Raw genomic sequence first — 27454 nt, forward strand, 5'->3', positions numbered from 1 at the left:
GCCATAGAAATGAATGTAAGCCAATGCAGGGTCCTTGCAAATACAGAAACACAAGGATATGTGTGTGTGTGTGTGTGTGTGTGTGTGCCCCTGCATGCTTTTGTGTGTTTTAAATGCAGGTCTTATACTCATATATCCATACCTTCATTAGGGAACTATGATATTTCACAAATGTTTTACTGTCCTTTTCCTATACAGACACAATGTGCAAAAAACGTGACTGTCCATTGAAATTAGACAATTTGTGATCCACAAAGAAAGCTAACTAAAATGTTGATCTTGGTTTCAGTTTCAGTGACCATGTCTGATGTCCTGTTAAGACTTTTGAGGGGTATGTTTCAACGTATTTCTTGTTACTTCTAAACAGTGTATGAATATCAGACATTTCTCATATGGTTTACATGTCTTCCACACATAGTTTAAAATTTGTTGGATTAAATGTATAATTGTGTGGGAGTATGGGAGTATAGCATATTGTATGTAGGAGATATTTTTTCCTCTCTGAGTATTGTTGCTGACCTTTTATGATTAGTTTATCGACCTTCTGATGAATACTCCCAGTAATAATAATGCTCCAGACTAATGGGTTTGCTGTACTCCATTGCAGTGTTGTTTTGGCAGCCATCTTAGTTTTAGTCTTAGCTTTTTGGATGAAAATGCTTAGTTTCAGTCATATTTAGTCATTTTTATATGTGATAGTTGAGTCAACAAAAACTCAAAAAGGCTTTAGTCTAGTTTTTGGTCCATTTGTCTAAACTCTAAGCATACACAACTTAATCTCTGCATCTAGCTTTCTGGCATTTATTTGGCTACTTAGAAACCAGTGTACCTAATAATTAAAAAACCCTCAGACTGTTTATATTCAATCAGATAAACTTTTAAAACAGATTTTCCTTTTGCGTGAGATAAACACTGTTATCTTTCTTTCTTCAGGTCTAGGCAATACCTTGATTAAGGCAGGTAAGTGCTGACTGGAAAATATTATTTTCACTGATTGATTGTATTCGTTCAGATTTCTCCTGATTTTTGTTTTGTTGAACAAACTTAATTAAGGTCCACACAGTTACAAGAGTGTTATCTTATCCTTATGTATTGTTCCACATGTACAAGGTTCAAAATAAAGCAAATATCTAGTATTTTTTGTCAGCAGAAATTACAAAGTCAGATGTGTGTCCAACAATGAAGAAATGCTCTCAAAAATTCATAAAACAATGTGTTGAAATTGTAATATTTATTATAAAACATAAACAGATAACGTTTTTTTTTTTTTTTTAGGAATTAAGTTGTTTCTCTGTTTATGAGGTGAATGAACCCCTTCAGTCATGAGAAATATGGCGTGTAGTGATGTTTGTGCTCTTTTCATATTTCTTTTATTTTATATTTTCTGAATGGGCAGTTAAGATCCGTGTAGTCACTTCAGGGCAAACCTTTGGAGCTCATAACGAGTTGCTGAACCAGCTGGGGAAGAAGCTAGGGCTGATACAAGGGGACCAGCCGAGAAACAGCATCACTATGCTTTTTTGTCCAATCACCTCTCGTGTTGGATCAGATGTGGAAGCAGCCATGACTTTAGTGTCAGGTAACTTGTATAATTTGTTACACTATAACCTTTTTCATAGCACAGCTTTTCTTCTTCACTTTGACTCCGGTGCAATAAGAACAGGGTCCCAGTGGTGCTTTGAGGAGGTTCATCACTTACATTCATCTCATGTTTATAATATATTTTATGTTGTCCACAGAAGATCAAAAGGTGATTCTGGTCCTGATGCATCACACACGAGATGGGAGCTACTCCACAGCTGGGACAGAGTGGTCAGGAGTGTATCGAAACATCATCTTGGATGTTCACGTTCTCTTCCATGAGAGTGTGCCAGGGTTACTGACATGTTCTAAAAACAACATGGCAGTGGATAAGATGTTAGCGGTGTTAAACAGTTACAGTTATATTGGCTGGAGAAGAAGTCTTCCGAGGATTTGTGTGGGGCTCGCAATAACGTACCTCCTCTATTCAAAGTTTATTAGTCCACAACTAAACTATGGCCCCAAAGCCCCAGTCCACCAAGTCCCAACTGCCGCGGGGCCTAACCCCTAATATGAATTAGGGTCCAGGTCAGTTCCCCCCCTGCACGATTTGTAACCCCCTTTTGTCCCTGCACATTGCAATTTCCTCCATTAGTGTTGTATATACACTACCGGTAAAAAGGTTTAGAAGGACGTTCTCATTTATTGGTTTTCTTTATGTTTATGACTATGTACATTGTACATAGATTCTCACTGAAGGCATCAAAACTGTGAATGAACACATATGGAATTATGTAGCAAATGAAAAATTGTAAAATAACTAAATATATTTTATATTTTAGATTCCTTATAGTCGCCGCCCTTTGCTGTGATGACTGAAATATTGACCTCTGGCCGTCTCTCAATGAACCACTGGGAAGTTCTTTCAAGACTCTTTGGAAAACCATTTCAGATCACCTTATGAAGCTCATGGAGAGAATGCTGAGAGCAAAGCAGTAATCAAAGCAAAGGGTGGCTATTTTGAAAAACTGAAGTTATTTCACACATTTTGTTTACTATATATTTCCATGTGTTGATTCATAGTTTTGTTGCCTGTGGTGAGAACCTATAATGTAAATAGTCATAAAAATAAAGAGAACCATTAAGTGAGAAAGTGTATCTGAAACCTTTGACTGATAGTATATGAACGAACCATTTTATATCTATGTACGTAAATCATTGTGTATCAGTTTTATTTTTCATTGTAGTTCATTGATTGTATGAATTTTGGAGGAACATTTTCTTAAAACTCTCAAATCACTTGTATGATTGAATTCAAATTTCTATTATCTAAAAATCTTGTGTTACACTCTTTACCAATTTGTTCTGATGGTGAGTGCCATTTGGGCCAGTTGACTGACAAAATATGGCAGATTATGACCTTAGATCAAACCCTAGTAACTCTAAGTAAGCTCTGGTGAATGGTAGATACTATTTATTGTCATATAAACACTTTTCCTTACGGTAGACCATAGCCCCTTTCAGATCATAGATCCTCAATAAAACATGCAACACAAACTAGCCCATACGGATAACTTTGATCCTTCATGCAAGACAAGTCAATTTGCAGAGGTCACAGGCCATGTGTGCTTTCGTATTATGCAGCTGAAATCACAGAACATAAGACATGTGAATTGCAACTCACTGCATTCAGTGCTCTAAACACACAAAGTTGTTGTGCAACATCTGCACAACAACATGTTATCTGCATTAATTTCTGCTGTTTATCAGATTAGACATTGTAGGATCATCTGGTATCTTTGCTTTGTTTTGCTCTTGCTGCTGTTTTTGCTATATGACGTTTCACTGTCACACTCGTTCCACAATCCCATATAACCCCTTACAGCTCATAGTGGTTGAGGGTTTGTCACTACCCCCGGAGGTAGACTGTGGCATAGTGAGAAGAGTGGTCATTAATACATTTTACAATGTATGAATGTGCGTGTATTAGTAAGTGGGTGAATGTGACTCTGGTGTAAAGCACTTTGAGTGGTCAGTATGACTGGAAAGGTGCTACATAAGTTCAGTCTATTTACCATTTAGATCAGGAGTGTAATATTAGTGGGTCAACTTCTACCCCCCCTTCTGTGTCAGGAATGTTCAGTTATCATGAGGCACCTAAAGATCACAGAACAAAAATATGACCTGAAAGTACATATGAGTAGATATAGAAAACTACATTTAACTCATCAGTTGTCAAAGTTGGTATCAAACATCCTCCGGCAGGTATTAATCGACGGTACAAAAATCTGCAGCAGTAGACAGCACCTTTTTGTACCCAAAAAATGTTGGTTATGCAAAACTGCAAAAGGTACAAAATGGTGCAGAGGCTAAATGCTCAACACTGTGCAACGCCCTGTAAACTCTAATAAAAAGCTTGGTGCTAAATTAATGGGTTGTAAAAATAGGAGATAGCTGTAAAATAAAAAACAAATCCAAATAAAATTTGCATATTGTATTCAATTGCTAAGCTATTTTCTTTTTTTTTTTTTTGCGTGATTGTTTTTGCCATAGTAAACCACTTGATGCCAATTTGCAGAGGGAGAAATTCTACTTGTGGGAGCAATTATCATGAAAGACAAACTAATGAATTAGTCAAAAGTTTAACTACACACAATCCAGTAGAACCAGTGAGAATAATCTGAAACCCTTTACACCAATCTCACTTTAATGACCCAGTTGCTATTCTACCTAATCTTTGCTGATCTGGAGAGAGCAGTAAGCGCTAATGCTTCCTCTGACACTTGCCAACCACTACTTTTAAACTGACATAAGGTAGCTTCACCAGCATGCTCCGCGCTGACTGACCTGGACCAAGCATTCATTTTAGCTTCCATCACACAGACAACCATATGTTCTACACAGCTGAAACTTACACAGACTTGTGTAATCCTCCTGATAAACTTTGTTGTCCACTGAGAGGAGACCGTGATTCAGAATCGTAATCAATCTAAAAGAACAGATTAGAAAATAAAAACCCATAGATAATTTACAAACCAACCTGCATGTTACAACATGCACACTATAGAAACTTTACTCCCTTTACAAAATGTACACTATAGTATAAGCTGTGTGTGTATGTGTATGTGTGCATGTTTCTGTGTGACAGAAAGAGAAAAGAGTGACAGAGAGGTGTGGTAACAGACAGAATAAGAGGAGACAAAAAGGAGCAGATACCCAAAATCCCAGTCTTGGCCCCGCCCACATCAAACAATGTAAACATCATGCTGAGCAGTGCTTTGAATTAGATTATAATCTAATCTGGTTTTCTAACCTCTTATGTAATCAGTGTTACATGTTTTAGATTAACCTGCTGTTGCTCCTAATAAAGCCACTGAGTGATCTGAATAACTGACCATTAACATAGAGTTTATCTACAGCCACTGAAGCTCTGGTGCCTTCGGTGATATATTTCCTTCTGATTGGGAATAAAACTAACCTCTGACTGAGGATATTCTTTGGAAACTGGTCATTAACGCTGAAGTTCGTTCCCCGCAGCTCTCTCCCCCGACTTCTGACCTGCTCTTTTTGCTTATAGTGCTCGAACTTTGCTACAGTTGGCCGATGTCAGTTGTGATCGGGCTTCTTACCTCCGAGCCGGTAAACAAAATGGAATGTGATGTTATTTACATCTTTTTACACTTGGAAGTTTCAGCTGACATTGGAGAAATTCACATGTCCTCCTCTGCCCGTTCTGGGATGCCAGAGAAGACAAGGTTTTAATCTTGTATATCCAGGATGGTCTCCTTTATTTTTTTTATTTTCTCCAGAAGGCTTCATCATTCCATCTGTAAGGGGTTTCATGCTATCCCTCAGCGTTTGGTTCTCAGCTGTGAGTGAAGCGAGTTGTTCCTGGCTGAACTCCAGAGACTCTCTCAAAACTTGAAATTCCCTGTGGAGAACTTCCACCAGGCGAGACGAGCATCCAGGCTGGTTAGCTTCTTGTCGATAGAGTCCAGGACATCAGCGTAGCTTCTCTCTGGATAGATAGTGGAGGTGCTGGCCGAGCACTGTGAACAGGTGCGTTTTGATGTTGGTCTGATCATGGATGCAGATTTTTGTGGCTTGCCCATTACAATGTTATCAAAACATTCATCCATGTAACTCTCCAGGCTGACTGAGGTTGCCTTGTCCAGTTGGTTTTATTGGGAAAATATAAGACGGCGGCTAGTATTTTAAACATTTCAATGTTTGGCTTGAATTTATTGGCTGGTTTTATCTGAGTTTGTTGTGTCTGTTTGCTTATCAGTATACAGCCATATTACATACGTACAGCTCTCGCGAGATCTCAGCCACTCATTATGGTAGTGTTTTTTAAGTTGTAGTGGCCTGGAATTTGAGCATCTCTACAAATGTTAGGCCAATAAAAGTGTGCTATTATCCAACTAAGGGTGTTTTACATCCCATGTGACAAGCCATTGGGTTATGATGAGCCATCTGGAAAACTATTTCCCGGCCATGTTCTGGCACCAACAACTGGGCATTTTCAGAACAACTCTGGGTATCATCACTCACACTAAACAGCTAAACTCCTTCTAATAGGGGTATACAAGTACTGCGTCAGGATGCCTCATGTGACCCTCGATTATAATGTGGTCATAATGTAGAGTATCACTGCAATACTGCCTCAGAGGAAAGATTTACTAACCCAAGTCCTAATCCTATGATTTTTGCCTTTGTGGTCATTGTCTACTGACACCATAGGATATTTGTGAACGTCACCACACACATTTATTCTCCACTCACAAAGCCTCCCCCAAAACCCCGGGCCAAACCAGATTCTGATGGATAAGAGACAGAGTTCAGCCAATTTTACCATGGCCTGTATATCCCCTTGCACCTCTAATGGAATGCTACAATGGACAGACCACCAGTTTAACCTGAGCCACCTGGGCCATCTGGGGCGTAGGAACAGCAGTGGTAATTACCAAGCAACAGGCCCTGTGGAGAAGGCAGAAATACAGGGTTAGACAGAGTGCAGAAGTTGCAAAAAAATATGTGGGATGGGTTCCGAGTTAACGGATTCAAAACCAAACGCTGCCACCACAATATTATTTTAGCAGTAAAAATAATTCTTATTGCCTTTTTGTGTACAATAAAAGCAATCAGAAGGTTTTACATTTGAGTTTTGGGGATTTTTGCTAAATTGGCAGTCTGTCCTCCGATATTTAAACCACTAATCACTAACTTTCTGCTGTGGAGGTTGCAAACTCTTTCCCTTCATGCGTTTTTGGTTTTTTTTATTGTTACAAGTAACAACTATTTACTTGTACCTTTCCTATTTTTCAGTCCCCTTTTTTTCCTGATCTGTTAGAAACATTGTTCCATTCAACACCCTATAGTTTCAAACGGACTTTAGGATCAATCACACGTTTTCTTCACTGCTTCAGCTTTTTAAGAGCCACTGGTTCAATCCAAAAACAGTCAGTCACTAATTCTGGCAGCTTCCATTGTAGGAGCTTGAGTTGCAGCAGATTCCCTGTTGTTTTTTTCTGCAGCAGCACATTTACAGCAAAGATATGAATACTCACACGGTGCTATTTAACAGCAAAAAAGCTTTTGTTTGTTGATTTTATACTTGGACAATCTTTAGATAATGTGTGAGATTGTTTCTTCCTGTAAATTCTGCAGCTAAATTATTGTAAATTATTGAATTATTTCTAGGTTACTCCTGTGGACACCAAAATGTTGCATTTTGCTTCGCAGCAGGAAATCGCAATCTATATCTGCTGTCAGCATAAAAGGGTTGGCGTGTCCAGACTTTGATATATATGGGATTTATTTGTTTCTTATTTGTAGAAATCCAGCTTAGCAAATTATTTACTCTATTGTTCAAATATTTAACTGCAATGGGTAAGAATGGTGTAAAGATTAAACTTTTTCTCTTCTAAAAGTGTAGGTGGATTTCTGTACTTATCAGTCACAAACACTCAGTTATCCTGTTTAAAACAAATCAAACTCATTATATGACCTCCTACAGTAAGGTCAGAATAGATAAACCATCTGCCTGCTATTTGGGTGCACAATTTGCAGAGTAAAAATAGCCCCTGGGACATTTTAATACCTTCGGTTCAAGTCGCAGAGCAGTTGTGTTTCATCTCTGATGAAACTGATAATATTGCTAAACATGTAAACATGTTCCAGAGTTCTAGAGGTAAACATCATTGTTGATATAAAGACACTGGCAGCAGTTATATTCAGCTCTGCTCATAGTTTTGCTGTTTTATATTTTGTTATGTCACTTAGTGAAAGTCCACACAGTCACTTCAATTAAACCAAGAAATTAAACTTTTAATCAAATGCTGTAAATGTTTATGGTGGTGCCTTTATTCAGTTGTTCTTTACAAATAGAAAGCAATAGACAGCTATTATATAGCCCAACTAGCCCAGTAATAAAGACAGATTCAACATCAACCACATACATTTCAATTCTATTTATGTAACATTTTTGAAGAGATTATAGGCACTTATTTCTATGTGAGAATAAATGTCTTTAGGACAACAAGGCATGTGTGAAAAACAAAAATAATAATTCAACAAAATGTTTTTGGATGTTCAACTCTGCAATTATGTGCATTTCTGTCAATATCTTGGACCAATAAATAAATAAAAAAACAGAGTAATGGTGAAAGGCACAACTCATAAAACAAAACCTATTTTTATTAAATTATTCCTGACTGGCCAATGTTACAATTGTTCTGTACACATTGCTTCTTTAATTATTCAGTTACTATTGTACCTAATAGCAGAGGCTTTTATTGAAAGTAATCAGACAGGAAACAGAAAGAGAGAGGAGCAAGGAAGACATGCAGTAAAAGGTCAGGAAATGGAATCCTGGGCAGGGCTAATATTAACAACCATTAATACTGCTTTGATGTCCACACTACTCTGTAGTTTTCAGTTTGTCAGCATAGTCGTCTCCAAAGTCAATCATCAGTCTCATCGCACTCAGGATCAGAGTGTTAACATCTGGTTTCAGCTGAATTTCATCACTGTAGTTCTTCACTGGGAGAATGCAGTTCATTGGAATCCCCAGGCTGGAGCTGAAGTCACCCATCTATATTTGAAAGAAAGTGTTTTAATATTTCTTCATTTCTCCTGTTTTCAATAAACATTTCTACAACTCACCTTTTTCTTTAAATGTTTGCTCTTGTAGACGTTTCCCAGGTTTGCTTGTGTTTCACCACAGGCTTCATCAATGTGACTGAGAATCGCCAGCTGAGGAATACCTGTGGATTTTCATTGTAGTTGTTTGTATTTTATTAGCAGTGACTATATTTTAACAAGTTCATTAAAGAAATGCTTTTTAGATAAACATAGGAGCAAATTTAAGAACTGGAAACATTTATGAGATCATGACAAAAAAACTTGTAGAATATTTTTTCATTGCTTTTGTGTATGCACATTTATTGTATGTTTGCTTCTTACCCAGATCACTGGCTGCTTCTCTGATTTCCTTCATCTTGTGTAAAACAGAGGAATTCATTTGTGGTGCATTAGCAGAATAAATGCAAACTAGAACATGGACTCTGTCATTGTTGGATGGGGAAGAGTTGTAGCCAGGATCACCAGCAGAAAGTGAAGATACAGGATTGAACTGTGGAAAAAAACAATCATTTATATTCAGCAAAACTGGTATGAAAATAAATATTTTATGTCAAGCAAGCTAATTATGATAGCTTTAGCATCTAAGCCAATAAGGACAGATTTCAGATGACTGTTGAAGATGATAAAAAAAATTTTTAAAACTGTACTACTTGTACCTTATAACCATCCTTCACATGTCCCATCATGGCCAGTTTGATGTCATCTGCTCTGACTCCTCTTCCATCTCCATCCTCCAGACCCATGATGTCATTGAACACAAAGGGGTAAAAGTTTCCTGTGCCTTCTTTCTTGATTTTATAGGTTTGATACTGAGAGAAAAATAAGAGCTTCAAAGATTATTTATGCAAACAGCATAAATATACCAGCTAAAATATAATTAAAACTGCTAGTAGAGCTGCAAACCTCCTTGAAAATACATTACTATAACTTTGAACCTAAATTTGTTTCCCTGAATAAAATTCTGAACAAGGTGCTGCTCTAATCTTGGTGTATTCGTTACAAACAAGTTTGTTACCACTGAGTGTCAGAAAAGGTTGTGCATTTCCTGCCATGTTACTGGGAGTATTATGAGACTGTAAAGAACTGATTAAGACGGAAGAAACATGATTTAAGTCCAAATCTTTTAGAACAAATGTATGTTTTAACACCTAAAGCAAACGCTGCCCTCAGTCAAACTTGTTAGCAAAAATAGAATGTACAACAAATGATTATTAAATGAAAGTCGCTTTACTGAATCTCTTTAACTTCAACCCTTAGTTCTTAGTCATTTTACTCCTTTCAGTTCAAATTAAACAAAAGGATAATTATGTTGCCGTGAAAGTGCTAATACGCAATTGTTAGGTATTATTGAATCAACTCAGAGGTAAGGAACGACACAGAGTCAGTTTTACTTGTGGCACGGGTAGCTGTGCAATACAACTACAAAGTATTAGCACCCCTCTCTCTTTATTTATACATGCTGGTTCACACACAGTTCAACAAACATTCAGGGTGTGTGTGTGGGTGTGTGTGTGTGTGTGGGGTCAGAAAGGTTAGGGTTCATTTGTCTTGATTATAACCAAACAGAGGAAGTGGAAAGTGGGGACCTGGTGAATAGCCCCCACATGCTGCTAATAAAAGCATAAAAGCATAACTCATGTCCCTATCTCCCTTCCTGTGACATGTAATGAGGGAAAAGCACTTAGAGCAGACATGAGTGATAAACAATATAAAAGTTTTCAAACCCTAACAGCAATCTAAATCAACATAAATAATATACCTGCTTTTGTTATATCAAACACTGGAGTTATTTTCAATAAGTCACCAATAAACAGACATTTAAACCTGAAAAATCAGCAACAAAAGTCTTAACAAATATAATATTCAGGCTCACTATAGTTTTACTTTATTTTCATCATTTAACGGAGCTTTAATGAGACACCTGAGATTGTTTGTCCTTGTTAAGCTTTGATAGATCTGGAGAAGAAACAGCTATTACTTTTCTCTCTCTCTCTCTCCTGGTAGCGGGGCGTCATGCAGGTGAACAGCAATGACACCCCTGCTCGAGTTTTTCCCACCTGTAGTTGCTTTATTGTGCCTTTTTTGCGCTTTGGGTTGATAAAAGCTTGGTGTATTTTGCACCTGTGTCCTAGTAAAGCATCACATATCCAAGAATCATCCCTACTAACTGATGATATTTTCCTGTCATATTGGACATAAAATATTTAATGTTTTCACGTACCCCCTGTGATCATGTACCACTAGGGGTACGAGTAACTAAGGTGTGGAATCACTGTGTTAGAGCATCTAGAACATGAGGGACTGTGGGCCCTGAGGTCTTGATGGTTGAGAACCACTTCTCTAAAAGACGCATAACATAGAAAATAGAGGGTTAATGTGTAATTACTGCAATGTTGTATGTTTATAATATGACATATTAGGTAACACTCCTCCCAACCACATAGAGATTGAACTGATACACCAAGCAGACAAGACTAAAAGGTCATGACCCCTAAAATATGAATGAGCCTTTAAAGCCAAACAAGAAGATATACTGACCTTCCTGGTGAAACTGTGATCAGAGGTTGTGGAACTGGCCAAAGCCTCATTGGTCATTCTCCCTTGTAAGATGTTGTTAACAGAGTTGATGAAGCTGGACTTCCCCACTCCGACTGGTCCATAGAGTAAAACTCTGATGTGCTGTATCTCATCATTTTGAGGCCGAAACACCTTCAAGTACTGAAGAGCTTGGTTACTGTCTCTGTTAAAATGGAGAAATTAAAATTCCTGAAAATAGTTTTTTGCCAAGATAAACGGAGGTAGATGTGCTTCAGTGGTCATCTGACACATGTCAAAGTTTACTTGGCAAGACCCTCAACTCCATCTTGCCTGCTGATACTGAGATCAATGCATGCATGTGAGGACCTTTCAGAAGGCAAATTGGTGAATGCACTGTGAGTGTCTTTCATTGCAAGAAAAAAAAACTCCATATCATTAATAGAAAGAAAGAAACCACACAGACAAACATCTAAACATCAAACTTCAAGCAGATGAAACTATCACATAATTTACAGACACTTGCTGCAATGTTTGTACAAGCTTGACGTATTCCTTGTCCCACCATATGTTACAACAGTGAAAGCTCTTACTATTTAATTCTTTGACTCATTCAAATGGTACATGTATTTATACAGCTCCTCAGTAAGGCCTAACAAGTTGGAACATTACTTGTGACAACCGTTTGATTTGCAGATGCCCATCCTGGAAACCTAAAAATGAAATGACCAAAATATTTAACTTTGCTCACCACATTCAATACCTGGTCTTCCAAATTAAAAAAAATAAATTTAGCTTCTGATTCTCCTTAGTTGTAGCAATCAAGATAACACTCATTTTATGGGTTAAAACTATTGTCAGACTGAACACCCTAACTAGAACAAACTGAGTAGCTGCTGCAGACCAGCACTTTAGGCAGCTTCAAGTAACACTGTTAATATGGAAAATAGTTTTTGATGGCTGATGATGCAAAAAGCAACACATTCACTTTCAACATGCAGATGCTAACAATGCACAGTTCTATTTCATCCCGGATGACCAGGTCTGAATGATCATTCTTGCGCACGCGCAGGTCGAGAAATTAATAATAACATGGTCACATGTGACCTACCGGTGGCTCACGTGAGTAAGGTGCATGCCCTTCCACCTTGAAGGTGTATGTAGCAGCCATTTCCCGTTGGCATGTTGGATTTGGTGGTTGCTCTGTTGGCCGGCATGGGCATGTCGCGCTGTTCTTGAAGGGTGCCAGGCGCTTGTGTCCGCCCAGGCGCCCTGTGGCCCCTACGTGGGATTTGTCGCTAGTGCTTGCGGCTCTTCAGTCCCCCCCTTTTGAGCCCTTTATGAGGGCGGACCTCAAATGGCTCTCTCTGAAAACCGCCTTCCTGTTGGCCATAGTTTCTGCCAAACGGGTGGGGGAATTGCATGCTCTGTCTGTCTGAACCATGTTGTGGGTGGAACCCGGATGGCTCCGGTGTTACACTGTGGACTAATGTTTCCTTTGTGCCAAAGGTGCCTGCTGTGGCTGGCAGTGTGCTGCTGCTCCGGCTTTCACGATTTAATCCTGGTGCCCCCTCCGAGCCTCTTTGCCCTGTCCGAGCGCTTGAGGCATATGTCCAATCCACGGCACCCATTCGTCGGACTGACTGTCACTAGGAGCCTCTCCACCTCATGGGCTGCCATGAGCGGGGTACCTCTGGAAGCCATTTGTGAAGCTGCTTCCTGGACGGCGCCAAGCACCTTTGCCAGGTTTTACAGGGTGAACATCGCCACGCCGCATCCCCTGCAGGGAATACTGGAGCAACCTCCTTTTGCGTCCCACTGAGGTTAGTGGTGTTGCTGTGTTCCTTGGGGCCTCTGTAGGATCCCTCGGGACCCTGTTGGTATCCGTCATCCAGTGCTTGAAGCACCGCCTCTGACAGTCAGTAGGAATGAAATAGAACAAAAGTTACGTATGTAACTACGGTTCTATGAATCTTGGATGACCGCCAGAGCGCTCGGTCCCTCGGTCTCCGGGTGCTCGCGAGAAGATTGTTGGGACTGGGCTCCCGGTGTCATGTGACTGTATAGCCTCACGTGAGCCACCGGTAGGTCACATGTGACCATGTTGTTATCAATTTCTCAACCTGCGCATGCACAAGAATGATCATTCAGTGCTTGAAGCACCGCCTCTGGCGGTCATCCGGGATTCATAGAACCGTAGTTACATACGTAACTTTTGTTACTCACCCCCAAGACATTTCTCTCCATGGATTTCTTAAGACTGTAAAGGAGAATTTATTGCAATGTTTAAAAAAAAACACAACTGTGTATTGCAATAGTAAGCAGAATCTGCATTTTAAGATTATGTTAAACACATTAGTAAAATGAGACAAAGGATTATTACATAAAATAAACAGGTCCTTAGTTAAAAACATTTTTTCGGTGTGAAAGTATAAAAAATAAGTTGTACTTACGTGGAGAGGGCGGTGGAGCTAAACACCAGCAAAGAGATACATTACTTAGGGTAAAGGTTATGTTACTGAGGTCAAAAAATTACTATCATGTAGACATTTATAGAATAAAGACAGGGAATAGTAAACATTATTGGTGCTCTTAAATCTGTAGTACATTGTAGTTGTTCCTGGTACATAAGTCAGATTTAATTTTAAAGTGTGGAGACAAAAACATTAAAACAATAACACATGAAAGAAATATTACTTACTTGGATCACGGGGAGGTGCTAAACATAGTCAGACAGAAGCAACAGTTTGAGTAAAAACTTGAATAATCAGAAATCAAATATCATTTCTTTTACTATATTTTTTCAGAAATACCCTAAACACTAGTTTCTCATGTTTTTTCCCAATAGTTATATGTAACTTCACTTTGTGGTTTAAAAATATGTTCAACGTTAATTTAATCTGAATTAAAAAATAAAATTTGTGAAAAATCTGCACTATATTCATAAATTGAAATGTAGCAGTAAAAGAATCAATGCATCTACGGGGGTTGGACAATGACACTGAAACATCTGTTATTTTAGTGTGGGAGGGTAGCCAGTGGTAGCCAGTCTTCATTGATTGCACATTGCACCAGTAAGAGCAGAGTGTGAAGGTTCAATTAGCAGGGTAAGAGCACAGTTTTGCTCAAAATATTGAAATGCACACAACATTATGGGTGACATACCAGAGTTCAAAAGAGGACAAATTGTTGGTGCACGTCTTGCTGGCGCATCTGTGACCAAGACAGCAAGTCTTTGTGATGTATCAAGAGCCACGGTATCCAGGGTAATATCAGCATACCACCAAGACGGACGAACCACATCCAACAGGATTAACTGTGGACGCAAGAGGAAGCTGTCTGAAAGGGATGTTCGGGTGCTAACCCGGATTGTATCCAAAAAACATAAAACCACGACTGCCCAAATTGCGGCAGAATTAAACGTGCACCTCAACTCTCCTGTTTCCACCAGAACTGTCCGTCGGGAGCTCCACAGGGTCAATATACACGGCCGGGCTGATATAGCCAAACCTTTGGTCACTCATGTCAATGCCAAACGTCGGTTTCAATGGTGCAAGGAGTTCAAATCTTGGGCTGTGGACAATGTGAAACATGTATTGTTCTCTGAAGAGTCCACCTTTACTGTTTTCCCCACATCTGGGAGAGTTACGATGTGGAGAAGCCCCAAAGAAGCATACCACCCAGACTGTTGCATGCCGAGAGTGAAGCATGGGGGTGGATCAGTGATGGTTTGGGCTGCCATATCATGGCATTCCCTTGGCCCAATACTTGTGCTAGATGGGCACGTCACTGCCAAGGACTACCAAACCATTCTTGAGGACCATGTGCATCCAATGGTTCAAACATTGTATCCTGAAGGCGGTGCCGTGTATCAGGATGACAATGCAACAATACACACAGCAAGACTGGTGAAAGATTGGTTTGATGAACATGAAAGTGAAGTTGAACATCTTCCATGGCCTGCACAGTCACCAGATCTAAATATTATTGAGCCACTTTGGGGTGTTTTGGAGGAGTGAGTCAGGAAACGTTTTCCTCCACCAGTATCACGTAGTGACCTGGCCAATATCCTTCAAGAAGAATGGCTTAAAATCCCTCTGACCACTGTGCAGGACATGTATATCATTCCCAAGACGAATTGATGTTGTATTGGCCGCAAAAGGAGGCCCTACACCATACTAATAAATTATTGTGGTCTAAAATAGAGGGTGACACAGGAGTGGATTTTCTCTCCTGTCCCATCCCGCTCCCACAGAAAAATGTCTTGTCCCATCCCAATCCCAGGCCAGCATTACAAAAAAAATCCTGTCCCATTCCACTCCTGGTAAATTGACTCCCAATCCCATCCCGCTCCCATTTAGAACGACTCCCACTCCTGTGCCACTCCCATTTTTGTTTTCTTCATTTAGTCTTATGGAAATTTCCCCAAAGGACCAGTTAGGTCCCTGTTTTTAGCTGTAGTAAAGGCCAGTTAAAGTAAAAAGAATAATGAAGAAATAATAAAATATCAAACATGGAAACAGACCATGCCTATTTTAGCTGAATAAACAAAATGTACATAGTTGTATTTTACTCATTTATTAAGTGATTGTTTCCTTTGAACAGTGACATTACTTTTATGTTTCAAGTTGCTGAAACAAAAGAAAAATGCACCTAGCAAGAGAACTGTACTTGGTGAACAAAAGTGTAAAAAGGCATTGTGAATTACCTTCACAAATAAGAAACCGTACCTCAATGGTTCACAACCCTGGTCCTCAGGGACCCCTTCCCTGCAAGTTTTAGATGTGTGTCTGTTAGGTGGTTGGAGTGAGTGGCCAACCCAAACCAACAGTCAGACTCAGAGGAACGACACAGAGACTCTTTAACTTTCTCGCGGCGAGGGCAGCCACACACCAGAGTGTTAGCTACGAGTGTGATTACCTCAGCTCTGTTTATTTATACAGTAGAGTGTACAGACATATCAGATGGGTGTGTGACATTAACAAGGTTCAGTTGGGGAGTAGAACAGGGACAGTTGGTACTGCCTTCGGTTATTGCAAGACCAGCTGCACACAGACCAAGATAACAATTGAGTACAGCGAGACACTGGGTCACATTTACATGTGACTGTTAGAATAGGGAAGAAATGCATGTGAGTGATAATCAGTGAACATTAATGTATACATTCAACCTAGCAGTGTCTGCTCCAGCACCCCTGATTCAAATTCTGACATGACCTCCTATACAGGCATCAAGAATGGAGGGTCAAACTGGACAAAATTAATACAATAAAGTCATCATTAAATAAATAAATGTTGTGAATGTCCCATAAGTGAAGTAAATGTAACATGAAAGAAATGTAACATTAAATGTGCCATTAAATTAAAGGTACCATTTATTTATTTAATACATCATTAGTAACAATAAATGTACCATTATATCATGAAATGGACTATAATGCAATTAAATATGCCACTGAATAATTAAGTATAATTTTAAAGACGACATGAAGTAATTAGTGGTACACTTAATATTTAATGATGTATTAAATAAATTGAACATTTAACGGTACATTCAATTTTTTTCTATTTCACAACATATTTATTTAATATCTTCCCTTGATGAAGCCTTACTACAGAGCCCACGAGGGGACAAGGGGGAATTTTTTCTTTTGCGTTCCCACGCAATACTTTTGCGTTATCTCGCAATACTTTGTGCGACACCTGTTTTTGAGATTTATTGAGTTTTATTTTGAAATCTGCCTTAAATAAAAGGATCTTCAATCAGACTGACTGCCAGACAGTTATTATTCACATGTTGTCAAACTACTGAACTCTGGACAATAATACTGCACGAAACCACATTTGTGACACTTTATTTGCTTATTACTGCTGCATGATGTGTACTTTTTTTTTTTTTTTTGCACGCCATTAGTGCTTTTGTTTTTATAGTGAGTTGAACGGTTCTTCTTATCCTAAGCATTTAATCGCATTATTGACAGCGTGTTAACCTGCATATGACAAATAAACCATATTAATGTCATATCAGTGTTATTTGTTTTGTGAACAGTTTATCAAATGTGCTGCTCTTCCAAAATGCACAGCTTTCTCAAGGTGATTAACAACTTTTGCAAGCGAACGCAAAAGTATTGCGTGGGGACGCAAAAGAAAGAAATTCCCCCATGTCCCTTCGCAGGCTCCGTACCTTTCCCCTCTCCTGTGGCAAAAGCTCTTAAATCTTTAGTGCGCATGCGAGCAGTTTTGTTGGTCAGATGAGAATTGACACATGATGGTACTTTTCTTTTGACGAATGAAGAGATGCAGGGCTGATTGAATCCAGAATTTGCCTTACAAGTGTCCCTTAATCACTGGTGAACTTGATTCCGACTAAACACGTTTTACAAGCAGCAGACTGCGTGTTAACACCGCTGCTTTCAATATTTGCGACTTTCCTGTCAGCTCAATGAGTTTAATAGATAAGTCCTTACTTCTGACTTTACGTTGCAAATCCAATTTTACCACGTCCAGTTCTCCACCTGCGTTTGCTCCCTCCATTCTGAACGTAGGTGGAAAACATCGATCAGAAGCACTGTTGGCTTGTGGGTCGTGTAGTTCGTTTGACCCGCATTATAGTATACGATTCTTGGGGAAAAAAACTGCACAATGGGGGCGTCAATCCAAATTTTTTTTTCTTAAAGTTTATAACAAAGTCTCTGTTTTACATTTCCAAAGACAATTGATCCTAGTTTATTTTCCCTCCTATTGGTTAGCTCCCGTTCTATTTCGCATAGGCTTCGCCCTTTAAGGCTATCGCTAGTGGGTTTATCCCTTTGCGCGCAGCGCAGCACTGAAAACTTTAGTCCACGCCCACCTGCTGTGTGGGCCCCACCCCGGTCCGTATAAATTACGGTGAGACCGGACAAACGGCTCCCATTTTTCTTCAACGACAGCTTAAGAGCACTGATTCAAGAAGAACCATGGCTAGAGTCGGCACTATCCGCCTCTGCCCGGCTTGTAACACCGGCTACATCATGAGTTATGACCTGCATGCCATCTGCTAGGGCTGCATCGGTCCTGATCATGCAAGCCTGGCCTTGACCCCGCAGTCCACCTGCCCTTCCTGCAGGCGTCTGCCTCTGGAAGAGAAGCAACGGCGGCTAGCCATTTTCTCCCCGCTAGAAGGGGAATTCCCCGTAGCGGACCAATGCTCCCTCGATGAGGCATCTTTGGTGTTGGGCGGGAATCAGACGATTCCGCCCCAGAGACAGCGACTGATATCTCCACTCCCTTCCTCCGGACGGAGGACGCAGAGGCAGATACAAAATCAGTCCAGGCTCAGGGCCTCCCGATGTCGGCGACCACCCCCTTTCCGGCGATGGGCGCACTTGTTAGCGCGCTGCCGGACATCATCGCGAAAGTAGCTGAGGCTAAAGGTGTCCTGATTCCCGCGCCTTTAGCCCAGCTCCCGACTGACGACCTGGTGGGAAAATTCGCCCCAGCTCATTCAACTCGCCGAGATCCGGTTTGGCCCCGTTTTCCGGCGGTAACTGCTTACCTGTCGGGAGCAGCTAAAGGCACCGGTCTCCACCTTCACACCCATCATGAGGGTGGACTCCCTGACGGATCAGGGGTTTCCCCCAGTTCCTGCTCTGGAGCCCAGTCTGTCGGTAGTTTTTGGGGTTAGGTCGGCCCGGCGCGTCGGACGACGGCCTGTGCCCCCCTCCCCCAGTGATCAGATCACGGCCAGGCTGACTGATCGCTCCCACCAATGTGCTGCTCAGGTCGCTGCGGCGACCAACAACACCGCCTTCCTGGCCTACGCCATCTCCAAGAAGGCTTGGGAGATGTAGCTGCCTCCGGAGGATGTGGAGGAATTCTGCAATCTCGCAAATACCATCCTCAACCTCTGTGCGGCGTCGGCTGTGTGCTCCTCCCGCATCGCTGCCTGGCAGACCTTGCTACAGCGACAGATGTGGCTTCGGCTCTCCTCCTCCATCCCTGAGGATTTTAAGAGGGAGTTACTGGAGGGACCGATCAGTCCGGATGGGCTGTTCGGTCCTCATTTCCAGTCCGTGCTGGGTCAAATGCAGACCTCTCAAGAGGAACTTGAACGGGTCAAGAGACATGGGTCTCTTAATCGCTCTGGCTTCCGGTCGTCCCATACCACCGGCCGCTGGCAGGATCGCCGTGATCAGCGGCAGCAGCAGAGATGCTCCACAGCTGCTGCCGCAGCTCCCCGAGTTCCTCCGCCCACTGCTCCGTCTACTCAACCGCAGCAGCAGCGCAGAGGTCGGCAGTTGGCGTGCGCCTGGTCCAACCCTCCACAGGAGCCACGGCAGAGATTTAAAAAGTGACTGGTGGGGGGGGATGTGTGTAAAACTGATTGTTTTGAAATAAAACACATAAAGTTCTCTAAGAGCAAGTTTCCGTTTTATTCTGGCTCAGCCAGATCGTACGATCTTGCTGTGTTTTCCTCACACACATCCTCCACTCCTAATGAGACGGCCCCTTTTAAACGACCATTTAAGAGGCCACACGATCTCACAGTTTCAAAGCATGACTCCACGAGAGCATACTATGCTGTTCCGGTAGAGCCACGCTCGCTGCCTTCTCCCTCCTGTCCTCCCCAGCTGTCGGTGGGTGAGATCACAGAGGATGCACAACAGCAGCTCCCTACGAAGCGGCACATCAGTGATGCCCCCGCTCAACACCAAGCTGCGAGCCTGGGTGAATATACCCCTGGTGAGGCTGGTTTACAGCCCCTTCGATCCGAGCCCCCCATGGGTTACCTCCGATCAGAATCCGAGTCGAGTAACGGCGGTAGGGGCTCTAGCCTGGCTCGTATCCATGAGCACCATGGCACCATAGATAAATGTGCGGCCGCTCTCAGAGTGGCGGCGCGTATGTTCCCTGGACAGGTGGATGGACAGACTGATCAGCAGAGGTTACACGCTGCAGTTCCTGTCTCCGCCCCCACCGTTCAGAGGGATTTTGGAGACAGTCCTGTCCTCCCCGGAGCAGAGCTCCGTTCTCATGTCAGAACTGCAGGAACTCCTGATAAAAAACGTCATTTCCAGGGTTCCTCGCGGAGAGGAAAACACGGGGTTTTATTCTCGATATTTTCTGGTTCCCAAGAAAACAGGAGGTATGAGACCGATTCTCGATCTGTCCCTGTTCAACAAAGCGATCATGGAGAGACGTTTCCACATGCTGACAGTCAGACAGGTGATGGAGAACGTTCACCAGAACGACTGGTTCACCTCCATAAATCTGAAGGATGCTTATTTTCACATCCCCATTATCCCGAAACACCGCAAATATCTGCGTTTCGCTTATCAGGGGATCTTATATCAATACAACCGCCTGCCGTTCGGTTTACTCTCTCGCCCCACGCACGTTCTCCAGATGTGTGGAGATGGCGTTGCAGCCGCTGCGCTCGGCAGGGATGAGGATCCTCTTTTATCTGGACGACCTGCTTTTGCTGGCTCGGTCCAGAGAGGAAGCAGCGGTACAAACAAAGAAGCTGGCCGCACATCTGACAGTTCTGGGGTTTTCAATAAACTGGCAAAAAAGTTCTGTTTTCCCATCCCGGATGATCGTTTATCTGGGGGTGGAGTTAAACTCAGCCACAATGAGAGCCCGGCTCTCTCAGCCGAGAACAGACACGCTGTCAGCGCTTCTCTTCTGTGTCAAACCTCACAGCATAGTGACAGCTCTGTCACTTATGCAATTACTGGGAATGATGTCAGCGGCTCACGTGGTTGTTCCGCTGGGTCTGCTTCATATGAGACGTCTTCAGAGATGGTTCATCCGCCTGCGCATAGATCCTGTGCGTCAGAAGAGGCGGATGATCTCAGTCCCTCCTTCAGTGGGACCCGACCTGGCCCACTGGGGAAATCCCCGCATCCTGTCAGAGAGAGTTCCCTCTCAGCAGACCGACGTCACACGTCTCAGTGTTCACAGACGCATCCCTGTCGGGATGGGGAGGAACGTGTCAGTCTCAGGCGGTGGGAGCACAGTGGCCAGACCACATGTCTCTCCACATAAACGTGCTGGAGCTTCTCACAGTGTGGAAGGTGACACAGCATTTTGCTCCTCTGCTGCAGGATCAGCATGTTCTGATCCACACAGACAACAGAGTGGCAGCAGCGTACATAAATCGCCAGGGAGGTGTGCGCTCGGCTCAGCTGCTAAACATCTCCAGGCGGCTGTTGTGCTGGGTGCGCATCAACCTGCTCTCCATCAGAACAGTGTACATCCCCGGCGTCCTGAACAGAGGAGCGGACATCATGTCCAGAGGTGGTCCTCGTCCCGGGGACTGGAGTCTCCACCCCGAGCTGATTGTTCAGATCTGGAGCAGGTTTGGGAAAGCAGCAGTGGATCTTTTCGCCACACGGGAGAACGCACAATGCCAGTTGTGGTTCTCACTGAGCCCACCATTAGGAGTGGACGCCTTTTTTCACAGCCCGTGGCCGAAAACGCTTCTTTATGCCTTTCCACCAATTCCGCTGATCCCGCGGCTCCTGGATCGAATCCGAGAGGAACAGCTCTCAGTGATTCTCGTAGCCCCCGAGCGCAAAAGCACGCCATGGTTTCCGAGCCTGCAGCAGCTGGTGTCAGGTCGCCCATGGCAGCTGCCGTGGAGAGAGGATGCACTCCTCCAGGTGGGAGGGGAGATCAGGAGCGTCCCAAAGTCTCTGGGTCTGGCCGCTGAACGGGAGCGCTTAGAGAGGCTGGGTCTCCCGCACGATGTGGTGCGCACGATTCAGGGCGCATGAGCCCCCTCTACCACAGCGTCATATGTACCAAAGTGGGCAGCTTTTCAGCGCTGGTGCGCAGAGAAAGGCGTGGAGCCTTTTTCATGTCCATTAGGGTGCGTGCTGTCATTCCTCCAGCAGCTGATGAACAGGAATTTAGCTTTCAGCACTATTAAAACTTATGCTGCAGCTATTTCCTCCTGTCATGAGGGTTTTGGTGATAGAACGGTTTTTAACCACCCGCTGATGAAGCGTTTTCTGCGGGGTGTACGTAGACACAGACCCGTGTCACGCCCCTTAGTCCCTCAGTGGGATTTAGCGCTCGTCCTGCGCGCACTGGTTAAAGCCCCATTTGATCAGGCTCCACTAAAATTTCTGTCTTTTAAAACAGCCCTGCTGTTAGCTCTGACATCTGCGAAGAGAGTGAGCGATTTATCTGCTCTCTGTCGCTCCTTCATGTCTCAGAATACGAGCCGACGGCAGCTCAGCTGTGCTGCGTCCTAACCCTGCTTTTACACCTAAAAGCATCACGAGTTCGTTCAGATCGAGACTGATAACTCTGGATGGTTTTTATCCTCCTCCTCATAACTCTGAAGAGGAGGCCACCTCTCATCTCCTCTGTACTGTGCGCGCGCTTTAATGTTACGTAGCGCGCACGGCTGCACTGCGCCGCTCCCAGCGTCTGTTCGTGCATTACAGAGAAAACTCTGCAGGACGTCCTCTATCTGTCCAGTGCCTCTCACATTGGCTGTGTGAGGCTATTTCACAGGCTTATATTTCCTCTGGATTGGAACCTCCAGAGAATCTCAGAGCTCATTCAATCAGGGGGATTTCATCCTCCACGGCTCTGCATGGAGGAATGACAATGGAGGACATCTGCACAGCAGCCTCATGGTCATCTCCATGCTCATTTATTCGTTTCTACATGCGAGATGTGTCAGGTTTCTCCATGACTCATTTTGTTCTCAGGGTTCTGACAGAATGACTGTTATTTCGTCACCCTTCCTGCATGCAGACGGAGGGTGCCGTAATATTATTATCAGCCACTGATCGTGACTTATGATGTTATTGTCACTGTGGCTGTATTTCATTAAGCCTCTGTGGAACAGAGGTTATTCTCCTCTGCTGTGTTGTCTGTGGCACACGAGGTTGTTCTGCTGTATCATTACGCATGATCCAGCTGCTGATCTGTCTCCACGTTCCCTCATGGAGATTTTTGACCTGTTCTGCTCATCGTTACACTGTTACAGTTCGTAACCTTCGTTTTCCAATTACAGCAGCAGGTCTGTTATCTGAGCCTTTCCCTGACCAGATATTTTCTCTGTTCATTTTGATGCGCAAGACGCTTGGAGTGCGTCATGACGCATTCAGAAGGCTGATTTTTGGTGTCATTAGGCGAGCAGATGTTCAGTTGTGGTCTGGATGGACCCAGTGAGGCATAGACTACATCCTGCTTCGCCTTTAACCCACTAGCGATAGCCTTAAAGGGCGAAGCCTATACGAAATAGAATCTGGGGTTACAGTACGTAACCAACGCTCCCGTCTGCTCCCGTTAATTTTTTTATCCTTTACCGTCCCAGTCACGTGATTTTTACTAACGCTGTCTCCCATCCCGTGGGATTCCCGAAAAAATGTCAGCCTCTAGTCTAAAACCAGGTGTTTCAGTTTCATTGTCCAACCCCTGTATATCAACGAAAACAACCATGTATTTTACTTACATGAAGGGTTATTCCCCATGACTGTGACTGAAAGTGATGTGCAAACTACAGTGAGAGAAAGAAAGAGGGCAAAGATTTAAGTTTATTTTTATATTTTAACAGCAAAACATATAAAGCTTAAGGAAAATAAAGCAGACAAACACTTTAAATAGTCTAAACTCATTTTTAGTGCTCATTAAGTAGCTGCATTTATTCTTCAACCATTTACTGCAGCTTCTATTTTCACTAATAATAAAGATGGGAAAGAAACCTACCTTAGGAGGAGATGTGCTGCAGCCGAGAGGACCGTTACTGTACTGATGAAAGTAAGTGTCAGGCTTTTTAAAGGGTTATTCCCGTTTCACTTTCACTTTGATGGAACACGTGATTTACAAGAAGACTCTCTTACAGATAAAGGTTTAATTTTCTTTGTGACACATCACAAACTTTGCTGTGATTTCCCTTATTTTCTGTGCCTGAGATCTAAGCTAGTCAACTATTGCAGGACATTTGGCTGCCCTACTAATCTTACATATATATAATATATGTAATATTCGACCATCCATTTCATAAAGTTTTTCTTGTTTCTACCTTTAGCTGTAACAGTTTTCTTGCACATAATACACGGTGGCACAGTTGGTAGCACTGTTGCCTTGCAGCAAGAAGGTCCTAGGTTCAATTCCTGGCCTGGGGTCTTTCTGCATGGAGTTTGAATGTTCTCCCTGTGCATGTGTGGGTTCTCACCAGGTACTCTGGCTTCCTCCCACAGTCCAAAGACATGCCAGTTAGGTTAATTGGTCACTCTAAATTGCCCTTAGGTGTATGAATGAGTGTGTGCATGCTTGTGTGTTTCCCTGCAATGGACTGGTGACCTGTCCAGGGTGTACCCCACCTCTTGCCCATAGACTGCTGGAGATAGGCACCAGCTCCCCTGTGACCCACTGTGGAATAAGTGGTAGAAAATGACTGACTAATTAATATTATTAATAGTATTTAAACACCCTGTGACTTTGCAAGTTCTCCCACTTAGAAATCATGGAACGGTCTGAAATTTTCATCTTAGGTGCATGTCGACTGTGAGAAACAATCTAAAAAAGAAAATCCAGAAATCACAATGTATGATTTTTTAAATATTTTATTTGTGTGTTACTGGTGCAAATAAGTATTTGAACACCTGTGAAAATCAATGTTAATATTTGGTACAGTAGCGTTTGTTTGCAATTACAGAGGTCCAACGGTTCCTGTAGTTCTTCACTAGGTTTCTCCACACTGCAGCAGGGATTTTGGCCCACTCCTCCATCCAGATCTCCTCTAGATCTGTCAGGGTTCGGGGCTGTCGCTGAGCAACACGGAGTTTCAGCTCCCTCCAAAGATCCTCTATTGGATTTAGGTCTGGAGACTGGCTAGGCCACTCCAGAACCTTGATATGCTTCTGACAGAGCCACTCCTTGGTTATCCTGACTGTGTGCTTCGGGTCATTGTCATGTTGGAAGACCCAGCCATGACCCATCTTCAATGCTCTAACTGAGGGAAGGAGGTTGTTCCCCAAAATCTTGCAATACATGGCCCCGGTCATCCTCTCTTTAATACAGTGCAGTCGTCCTGTCCCATGTGCAGAAAAACACCCCCAAAGCATGATGCCTCCACCCCCATGCTTCACAGTAGGGATGGTGTTTTTGGGATGGTCCTCATCATTCTTCGTCCTCCAAACACAGCGAGTGGAATTAAGACCAAAAACTTCTATTTTGGTCTCAGCTGACCACAGAATGTTCTCCCATGACTCCTCATGATCATCCAAATGGTCATGGTTGTTGGGACCCAGCCAAGGATTTCAACATTAAAACTCCGGAACACATTTTTCTGGAACTTTCAAAATAAATTGAATTTAACTGACTTCCAGCAACTGAGGAAAGGGGGGCAGCAGCAGACTTCCCATGATGCCACTCTCTGAATAAGAGCACCCCCTCTCCAACAAGCCGACCTGTTCCACACGGCCTTCAAAAGGGACCGGATAGGGGAGACAAGCGCACTGATGTTTCTTTGCTGGCAAACAGACATAAACTCTTCAACTGGATCCAAGGATGTCATACGATCATCGATCATATGCAGAGTTAAGTACGAATTAAATACTGTCTGTGTATCCGGTATTTTCATTCATGAACGGGGAAATTAAGGTGTAAGAATTGCTCACTTTCTCTCTGAGGCCTGCAGAAGCAAACTGTCCCAGAGAAGTTCCCTACAGAGATGCGGTCTCTATGAAGCCGAGCGGAGTGGTCTCCCAATCTGGAAGGAAAACAGCAGAGACCCCATCACCGTGGTAACGGTAACGTGCAGTGTGGTTAGCGGACAGAACGGGCCGTCTTTCATCCACAGCTACCGAGGTTAGCTAGAAGCTAACCGTTTGTTCACAGACCGGCCGACAGAACAGCCGCCACTCCCACAGCTAAGGAGGTTAGCTGTAACTAACCATTGTTCACTGTGGATACCTTCTTCAAACTTCGTCGTCACCCGGACAACTCCTCAGCATGGTCAGAGGTTAGGTTTGGGCAGAGCAGAATAATATAGAAGTGATTTGGATTTAAATGATCTAAATGTTTTTCATTTTATGAAGTTTGGTTTTGTTTGTGTTGAACTCAGCTATCTTGGTGCTAGCAGACTATCTGTAGCACATGTGCTCAGGTTGTGTTCTTTGTGTGTTTTTAAAGTTAAGACAAACTTTATTAAAGGGTGATTTTAAACAGAAGATTGATCATAACGCACCATCCGCGATTATGCATTTTAACCCTTTTATTAACAGTATTTTTAAAGGTGTGTGTTTGAATCTGGTGCTAAGCTAGCAGCTTCTTTGTTAGCTTAACTGCTAACAGCTAAGGACATGTGCTTGCTGCTAAATAATATTTACCCAGAAAGGTTTAGTTTTCAATCCAGTAAATAATGCGTCCTTAACATCATTTTACTAAATTTGATAACTAAGTAAACACCATTAAGCCTAATTTCTCCAGAAAGATTTGTCTCTTTCCAAAATATTCCCTTAATAATATTTCTTCAAATATTATTTTAATAAATAAAGGCAGCTAATGAGACACTGTTTCATCCAGGAGGTTGGTTTTATTCAGCAGATCATTATTTAAAACATTATTTTATTAAAATAATATTTTATCTGATCTTGCATTGTGAAGGGTTGTCTAAACGTTTGCTGATTATTGCCTAAATTGGTTCCAAGACTAACTTAACTTCATTTCAAGATTCTTCAAGATAATCCTTGGTTCTCAAACATAAATAACATTGCATGGTAATGTTGCATCACTCTTTTGGTCATGGTTTCAACCATCTTTAATCAACTTGTTTATATTGTACATAGCCTATTAGTCTTCCCTATTCTTTCATTCTGCTTGGTAGTTTAGTTGGATTGTTTTAGCATAGTAAAGAGTTTGTTGATTGAAATATGTTTCACTTTGAGTTGACTTATTTTTGTTAATAAATTCTCGTATTCTAAGAATTTGTGTGAATTCATTCCATATATGTGCAGAGTTTTGCTGTTCAATAATGTCAGAGCTCGTCTCACACCTTTCTATTTTGTCCTAATACCATCGCCTTATTGGGCTGGTATTCACAGGACAACCCTTAACAGACCGAAATATTATTTGATAAAATATTAATATTAAACTAGAAAATCTCGGAAGAATTTTAGACGGGGCCTGCCTCTTGGTGCGTTTTGCTGCGACCAGAGCCAAACTGTGGCCGAGTTAAGCTTATGCCTCCTTGCATTGCCATGGTAAGCCCTATAAATATATCCAGTTTAGATGTGGATAATAATAGG

The 27454-nt window shown here is 42.4% G+C and overlaps 1 protein-coding gene across 1 annotated transcript; it reads right to left on the reverse strand.

Annotated features, from left to right (window-relative positions):
* Positions 1 to 2915: 2915 nt before the first annotated feature.
* LOC124871858 (interferon-induced protein 44-like) lies at positions 2916 to 23982 on the reverse strand. The gene is made up of 10 exons (XM_047371468.1): positions 23910 to 23982; positions 23656 to 23700; positions 13904 to 13921; positions 13656 to 13673; positions 13429 to 13462; positions 11206 to 11407; positions 9324 to 9476; positions 8989 to 9157; positions 8689 to 8789; positions 2916 to 8617 (listed from the first exon to the last, which is right to left on the reverse strand). Exons 2-10 carry the CDS (start codon positions 23672 to 23674, stop codon positions 8444 to 8446), a joined length of 888 nt encoding a protein of 295 aa, XP_047227424.1. The 5' UTR covers positions 23675 to 23700; positions 23910 to 23982; the 3' UTR covers positions 2916 to 8443.
* Positions 23983 to 27454: the final 3472 nt, after the last annotated feature.

The sequence above is a fragment of the Girardinichthys multiradiatus genome, chromosome 7, assembly GCF_021462225.1.
Source record: "Girardinichthys multiradiatus isolate DD_20200921_A chromosome 7, DD_fGirMul_XY1, whole genome shotgun sequence".
Lineage (NCBI taxonomy): Eukaryota > Metazoa > Chordata > Actinopteri > Cyprinodontiformes > Goodeidae > Girardinichthys > Girardinichthys multiradiatus.

Bases quoted from the DNA above. Each gene is read 5' to 3' on its own strand.
- LOC124871858 (XM_047371468.1), bottom strand. The intron at 9,477-11,205 runs GTCAGTATATCT...TTTTTCTCTCAG, and splicing joins ATCACAGTTTCACCAGGAAG to TATCAAACCTATAAAATCAA. The intron at 8,790-8,988 runs GTAAGAAGCAAA...GAAAATCCACAG, and splicing joins AGAAGCAGCCAGTGATCTGG to GTATTCCTCAGCTGGCGATT.